At 66.0% G+C, this 6,844-nt stretch overlaps 3 protein-coding genes across 3 annotated transcripts in view; 1 reads left to right on the plus strand and 2 right to left on the minus strand.

Annotated features, from left to right (window-relative positions):
* The window catches only part of H696_02965, a 2,423-nt gene extending 1,861 nt beyond the window's left edge, over positions 1 to 562 (minus strand). The window contains exons 1-2 of the mRNA XM_009496848.1: positions 278 to 562; positions 33 to 179 (exon numbers count right to left, since the gene is read on the minus strand). Coding sequence (XP_009495123.1) covers positions 33 to 179; positions 278 to 394 — 264 coding nt within the window. The 5' untranslated portion in view covers positions 395 to 562. The remainder of the gene's footprint in view (positions 1 to 32; positions 180 to 277) is intronic.
* Positions 563 to 1,231: 669 nt separating this feature from the next.
* On the plus strand, positions 1,232 to 3,794 carry H696_02966 (hypothetical protein). The gene is made up of 4 exons (XM_009496850.1): positions 1,232 to 1,490; positions 1,607 to 1,828; positions 1,923 to 3,201; positions 3,387 to 3,794. Exons 1-4 carry the CDS (start codon positions 1,344 to 1,346, stop codon positions 3,761 to 3,763), a joined length of 2,025 nt encoding a protein of 674 aa, XP_009495125.1. The 5' UTR covers positions 1,232 to 1,343; the 3' UTR covers positions 3,764 to 3,794.
* Positions 3,795 to 4,010: 216 nt separating this feature from the next.
* Positions 4,011 to 6,047, minus strand: H696_02967 (hypothetical protein). Its single transcript, XM_009496851.1, has 7 exons — positions 6,028 to 6,047; positions 5,616 to 5,804; positions 5,221 to 5,437; positions 4,876 to 5,081; positions 4,624 to 4,765; positions 4,272 to 4,429; positions 4,011 to 4,146 (listed from the first exon to the last, which is right to left on the minus strand). The coding sequence occupies exons 2-7, from the start codon at positions 5,785 to 5,787 to the stop codon at positions 4,073 to 4,075; spliced, it is 969 nt and encodes a 322-aa protein (XP_009495126.1). The 5' UTR covers positions 5,788 to 5,804; positions 6,028 to 6,047; the 3' UTR covers positions 4,011 to 4,072.
* Between the last annotated feature and the right edge of the window lie 797 nt (positions 6,048 to 6,844).

The following is a 6,844-nucleotide window of genomic DNA, read 5'->3' on the forward strand; positions in this document are numbered from 1 at the left end:
GGGGGGGGAAGTGGGTCCCGGCATGGGTGCACCTGATCGACTGAGGCCGGGAAGTACTTGCTCCGGAGGCGACGGTACACATGCTCGATGCCCATCAACAGCCAGTGGACCGAGAAGAGGGCGGTCGACAGGTAGGTGACAAACATGGGCTTGCTGTAGCCGACATCCACAAAGATATTCTTCGAGCCCCGGGAGGATGGTTAGTGGCAGTCGGCCGGAAGATCTGACAAGCCAAAAAGGGGGGGGGGGCGGGGGAGGGGGGGCGGCAGGGACATACCTGCACCAGGAGTGAGGCCCCCACCCAGAGGCAGATGACCCCGAGGAGGCAAAGCAGCCCGACGAGGTACCGCGGCGTGAGCCAGGCCGGCCTCGACAGACGGAGGAGGTGCGACATGAAAGGCAGGGAGAGGCTGGCCAGGGCGCGCGGGCAGGCGAGCAGAGAGGATGAGGCAGCAGGTGGTGAAGCAGGCGTGCCGGAGGGCCAGCCCGGGATGTGGCCCCTCTTCAACACGGCGATCTCGACACGTTGGCAAACGCCCTCCCCAGCGGGGCCCAGCCTGGGGTCTTGCCCGGTCCCCTGGGCCTCTTCTTCCCGGGCCATCCTCTTAAAAATGGCCGGCAAGGGCGAAGGGACGGCAGGGGGGCGGGGCGCGGGGCCGCCGGGGTGGGACACATGTTGGCTAGCTTACAGGCCGATCGCGATCGGTTGGCATTTCGCCCCTACTGCCAGCGCATGTGCTATCACATGTGGAGGCCCCAATCTGGGCGCACACTAAACAGGCGGGGCGGGGGCGAGGGGGGCCGCCGCGAGCGGCAGACACAGGGAACAAGAGGGGGAAAGAGGGGGGGGGGGGGAGATCCGCCGCGTGTGGGGCCCAGGTGCAGGGGGTGCCCGAGCGACCTCGGGGTCAGCGATTACGTTCTCAAGGGCAATGCCCTGTGTAAGCATCAGCGGGTTCCGGAACGGAGAAAGCCGGCCCGCGGCACACACACACACACACACACACACACACACACCTGGGCTTGGCGGGCCGAAAAAAAAGAACAAGCGAGACCGACCGGCCCGGACAGCCAGGCCCGGCTTCGCCCACTCCCCCCCCCTGGGCAAGCCATACACACTCGCCCTTAAGAGCGACCTCCCGGCGGGGGTGGGTCCCTGCGCGGGCCGATCGTGCACAGTGCCCCACTGCCCGACCCATTCCCCCGTTCTCCTTTCCCCCCCCCCCTCCCCCCTCCCCTGTCTTTCTCCCCCTCCCCTCCCCTCAGATCCCTTTCATCTGGCTTCCTCGCGCCCCCGGTCTCTCTGGCTGCCAGGACCTCCTCTGTCCCCTGGACCCGCTATCATGTCGGGCCCGTCCTCCTTCTCCGGGGCTGCGCTGCTGTCGGACCTGAATGACTTCATCGGCCCGTCGCAGGCGTGTGTCCTGCCGCCGGTGTCTCGCCTTCCTTCGGAGAAGAACACCACGGCCGCGCCGCCTGCTGGTGGCAACGTGCGTCGCACGCTGTGGCCTCCCTCCCGAAACGCGGGCCCGCGCATTTGCCCCCTCCACCTGTGTGCTGACGACCATGGATTTTGCTCCCTCCTTCTTCTGCCCATGAATGACAGACTGGCATGATTGCCATCGAAGGCCAGGTCGACGCCCCGCCCACGCCGGCCCCGCCAACTGCCCCTGCCGATGACCTGCCTCTGGAGAAGAAGGTGGAAATTACTCTGGCCGACTGCCTGGCCTGCTCCGGATGCGTGACCAGCGCCGAAGCGGTGCTGGTTAACTCCCAAAGCACCACCGAGGTCCTGCGCCTGGTTGAGACCAACCATCGTCTGGCCCAGGTACGCCACACGCCCTTGGCCGTGCACCCTCCTCCCCTCCCTTGGCCCAGCTTCCCCGGGTGCCGGGCAACTCACGCTCCATGTTCCCCTGCAGGAGGGCAAGACCTCGGAGATCCGGCCCATCTGCGTGACGATTGCCCCACAAATTGCGGCCTCCTTTGCGGCACGCTACCAGCTTGCCAGTCCGGCCGAGGCCCGGGGGCGGCTGGCGCATGCCATCCGCCGGCTGTTTGGCCTTCCGGCCGATGTCGACCCGGCTGAGGCCACCCCGGCACGCATCTGGGTGTTCGACGAGCGCGAGGCCCGGCGGGTGGGCCTCGCCGAGGCGGCCGCCGAGTTCCTGCACCGGTTCTGCGCGGCTCGCGGCGGCCCGGCCGCCCTGCAGGGGTGCTCCACGGTTCTCGCGGCCTCCGTGGCCGGCCTGCCGGCGCGCTCGGCCTCTGGGCCCGCACGGCGAGCGGCTGCCGCGGCCCCCGCGTCCGCCGGCCCCATCCTGGCGTCCGCCTGCCCGGGATGGACTTGCTACGCGGAGAAGCACGCCCGGGCCGCCCTCTATGTGCCGATGTTGGCCACCACATCGAGCGCCACTCGTGTGGCTGGTGCCCTTGCCCGGCGGGCCGTGGCCGCCGATGCGACGGCCCGCCAAGCCGGCCGGCCCTTCCATGTCAGTGTGCAGATGTGCTACGACAAGAAGCTCGAGGCGGCCCGGCGCTCGGGCGGCCTCGGCGATGAGGCGGCCCCCACCGATGGCGGCCTCGATGTGGACTGTGTCCTGACGGCCGGCGAGCTGGATGCGGCCATCCGCGCGGCCACCGGCCCCCTGGATGGACTTCCGTCCGAGCAGCTGGATAGCCTGCTTGCCAGCTTGGGCCCCTCGGATTGCCCCTCTCATCCGGCCTCTCCCTCGAACTTGGCCTCGCCGGCGTCCGCCACCCCGGGGTCTCCCACGCCCGGGCCCGATGAGGACCTCCTGTCCGACATGGAGGAGGATGCCGGAGCCGGTGGCCTGCTGGAGTACCTGCTCCGCGCGGCGGCGTACGAGCTCTTTGGTCTTGTGCTTCCATTCGGGGCCGTGGCGCACCTGCGCCGGGCGGCGCCCACCCCCGGGTCCCGGGCCTCCCTCCCGCTGGCTCCCTTCACCCCGGGGCAGACTGCTCGCCTGGAAACGCGGGTCGGCCGCAATGCCGATACCCGGGACTTTGTCCTGCTGCTGGTGGCCGATGCTGACGATCCCGTGGAACGTGAGGTTCTGACCTTCGGCACGGCGTACGGCTTCAGGAACATCCAGAATGTGGCCCGCCGAGTGACGCGCCCGGCGCGCCCAGGCGCCGGCTCCGGGTGGGACTTCGTCGAGATGATGGCCTGCCCAGGTGGTGCGTCCATGCCAGGGGACATGCTCCCCGGTCCCCCCTTGCCTCTTTCACAGGGCGGCTCTTTTGTCTCCTTTTCCCCTGGCCCTCCTCCTCACGCACCGCTCCGCCTTGCCCTGCTGCCCTCCCGCGTGCCCTCCCCCTGTGCCCTTCTCTCCCTGCCTGTCTCCCGGTCGACCATCCCGTAGCATGCCTGAATGGCGCGGGCCAGCTTCGCCCGGTGGATCCGGACAAGCCGGACATGTCGCCCGAGGAGGCAGCCCTTTTGCCGCCTCCTTCGCCAGAGGCCGCGCGCGCGCTCCTTCGACTGGTGGCCGAGCTGTATGGCGCCGATGCCGGCCGGACTCCAGCCACCGATTCCGATGCCCTGCAGGCCCTGACGGCCCGGACGCACGCCGCCTGGCTGGCCGAGATGGCCTGGGTTGGCCGAGCGTATGGCGCTCTCTTTGGCCAAGACGCCATCCCCTACGGGCCCGCGGCTCGGGCTGCCCTTCATGTGCGCTACAATGTCATCGAGGCGCCCAAGGACTCCGACCCGGTCAGCCTGGCCAGTGTGGAGTGGTAATGTCGCCAGACATTTGAGAGGTCCCCCCCCCCCCCCCCCGCCCGGAGGGGGAGGGGAACAGACAATAGACATAGATTTTCCCCTGGCCGCCCATTTGTTGATGTGCGTCCATGCGCGCATTCACGCACGCGCGGGCGAAGAAGAAGAAGAAGAAGGGCAAGGGAAGGCCATCGATCTATATGGTTGTATATTGGGAGGGGGCGGAGGGAAAGAAGAGGCGTTGAGGCGCCATGGCGCGGGGAGGGGGGGGGGGGGGACGGGGAACAAGGGCAGAAAAAGGGGGGGGGAGGGGAGAGATGGAGGAAGACCTTAGGCCTGGATCTCGTCCAGAGTAATCTTAAAGATCTTGAGCAGAGACTCCGGAATGAAGGCACCCCGAGGATCTGGGACGAAAAAGAGAGGCACAGGAGCAATGAGGGTGAGAAGGGCGGCGGGGAGAGTGTGGTGAAGGGCATGTGCTCGGGGCGCGGATGTGAGAGCGCCGAGAGGGAGGAGAAAAAAGACGCACCCCCACGGTTGTGGAACTGAGCGAACTGGACGGTGCAGATGCGCAGGCGAGCAAGCAGAGGGGCCGCCTTCGGCTCGACGTCCTGGATCGCCATCAAGCGAGTGACGATGATCGGCAGCAGGACATCCAGGTTCTCGCCGACCGGCTTCAGGCAGGGGCTTTGGAGGGGAGAGGAGGTGGCGGTGGCGGCGGCGGCGGCGGCGGCGGCGGCGGCGGCGGCGAGGGGCAGGGAGTCCGTGTGTCGTCAGTGAAAATAGTCGGCGCAGGGGGAAATAGACGTATGGGGGGGGAGGGGGGGAGGAGGAGGGAAAACAAGCGAAGAGCCGAGGCGCGGGAGGGCGATCGGGCGCACAGGTTGCTCGGGTAGAAGAAAACCTCCGCAGCATAGATGGTGCTGTCGTTGGTATTGGCATTCAGGCAAGCGCGGATCAGAAGGGAGAAAGTCGTGACGTTCGGGGTGTACTGGCGGCGCATCATGCGGAAAGCCTCGAAGCCTGGATGAAGGGCAAAAGGGAAAGGGGAAGTCAGCAAACCGACCGAAGGTGTGCACATACACGGCCGGGGCGAGGCCCGGCAAATGTGGCGGATAGCAGGCAGCACGCACAGCGGGGAAGCAGGCTGGGGTCGGCGCGGCAGTCGATGGCCAGGCGGTACAGCAGCCCCTGAAGATCCTGGAAAGAGGGATAAAGAGTGTACTTGGAGGGATTCTTGAAGTACTTAAACATCAGCAGCGGCTGGTTGATGCGAATGAGGGCCTTGGCGAGAGCACCACCGGTCTGGATGTTGATGGTCTGATGGCGAACACGGAAACTGGAGGACGAGCGGATGGCCAAGCGGCAGGGAAGGGAGGAAGGTGGCCGAGCAGACGGATGGTCAGATTTTCAAAAAAAAAAAGCGAGCAGAGGGAAGGAGGAGACGAGCATCTGAGGCAGGGTAAGAATGCACGCACGAATGGATGGCCTCGTCAAAGAGAGCCAGGTCGGCATCTGAGTCAATGGCACGAGCCAGGTTCAGCAAGTCCGACTGGGCGGGAGCCTGCCCGAGGAGGGTGCGCTCCTGGATCTTGGCCATGAAGGTCTCCGCAGGGGTAGAACCCTCGGGAAGGGGGGCCGCGTTCTCCTTCAGGTTGGCCAGCAGGGCGGAGCTGTCCGGCCGGGGGAAGAGGGCTACAGCATTTTATGAGGCGCCGAGGAGGAGGGGGGGCGGGGGAGAGAGAATCCCCAAAAAGGAGGGAGAAGAGGAGACAGAAGGTCAGCCAGAGGAGAAGGCGGAGGCGGAGGACAGGAAAAGAGAGAGAAGGAGGGGGAGAGGGAGAGAGAGAGAGAGGGAAGAAGGGAAACGCACGCGCGGGGTTGCCATCAGAAGGCTCGTTGGGGACAATCAGGCGATCACCAGGCCGGGTACGAGTGACAGTCGAGAAGAAGGCAACCATGGAAGCGGGGCGGGCGGCGGAGGCGGCGGCGGCCTCGAGCGCCCGGAGGGCGGGGGCTGTGCGGGTAGCAATGCGGAAAAGCATCTTTCGGGTTCGTGAAACTAGTTGAGGAGAGAGAGAGAGAGGAACAAAAAGAGGAGCAGAAAAGACCGTTAGTCCAGGGGGTCTGACAGAGGGTGGTGGGGGGGGGCCCTTTTGCGGCGATAGGAGGGATGGGATGAAAGAGAGAGAGGGAGAGAGAGGGGGAGAGAGGGGAGAGAGAGGGGGAGGGAGGGGGAGGGAGGAGAGGGGGAGGGAGGAGAGGGGGAGGGGCGCGAAATGTACAGGAAAGGAGAGGGGGAAAGACGACCGATATCCTGAGGCATCACAGCGCACTCTCCCCGATGAGGATGCAGATCAACCCCCCAACTGAACCGGACATGCATGCATGCGCGCGCGCGTGCGCGCGAGCAAGCGAGCATCCGGCCGAGTGGAGACCTGTGGTTGAGCCGCACCAGGGGCATCCGGGGAAACAGCGCCCAGCCTCCAGCGGCGGGAAGGGTCGATGAATGAGCATGGCGAAAAAAATCCCGAACAGCTTGGGAGAACAGAGGAAGGGCCTCTAACTTGCAGCATGCGGGGAGAGTACAAACTGGGGAGCGCGTCGCTTCTGAATGACATTTCGATGTCTGTGACTGGCAGGTGATCCTGAGGCGCCAACGGATTGTCCCGGCCGCACCCCTGGCCATGAGGCATGTCTCTCGTTGTCTCTCCCCCCGAGCGGCGGGGTTGCCTGGCGGGCGTCAGTCAGCAGGGCCCCCCCCCCCCATTCAGGACACTTGACTTTCTCAAATGTACCGCTTTCTCTCTCTCCCTCTCCCTCTCCTAGAAGCGACTTCCCCAACTGACTCCTCTCCTGGGAGAGCGAGAGAGAGAGAGAGAGAGAGAGAGAGAGAGAGAGAGACAAGCACACAGCAACCATGGTGACACTAGGACGCAGATGTTCGAGAGCATCCCCGGAACGGCACACAGGTGCCCGCCCCGCGCACCGGGGGTGGCCCGAAAGCATGGAGGAAGAAGAGATTCCGACCAGCTCCGGGAGATCCCTCGAAACGCTGGCAGAGTCCCTTGTCCTTCCCCCCCCCCGTCATCTTACCCTTCT

Source organism: Fonticula alba, assembly GCF_000388065.1.
Source record: "Fonticula alba strain ATCC 38817 unplaced genomic scaffold supercont2.4, whole genome shotgun sequence".
Lineage (NCBI taxonomy): Eukaryota > Rotosphaerida > Fonticulaceae > Fonticula > Fonticula alba.

Coding starts and splice junctions, on each gene's coding strand:
- H696_02966 (XM_009496850.1), top strand. CDS start 1,344: ATGTCGGGCCCGTCCTCCTTCTCCGGGGCTGCGCTGCTGTCGGACCTG. Junction 1,491..1,606: donor CGCCGCCTGCTGGTGGCAAC/GTGCGTCGCACG, acceptor CATGAATGACAG/ACTGGCATGATTGCCATCGA. Junction 1,829..1,922: donor CCAACCATCGTCTGGCCCAG/GTACGCCACACG, acceptor GTTCCCCTGCAG/GAGGGCAAGACCTCGGAGAT.
- H696_02967 (XM_009496851.1), bottom strand. CDS start 5,787: ATGCTTTTCCGCATTGCTACCCGCACAGCCCCCGCCCTCCGGGCGCTC. Junction 5,438..5,615: donor TTCTGATGGCAACCCCGCGC/GTGCGTTTCCCT, acceptor AAAATGCTGTAG/CCCTCTTCCCCCGGCCGGAC. Junction 5,082..5,220: donor TTTGACGAGGCCATCCATTC/GTGCGTGCATTC, acceptor CTCGTCCTCCAG/TTTCCGTGTTCGCCATCAGA.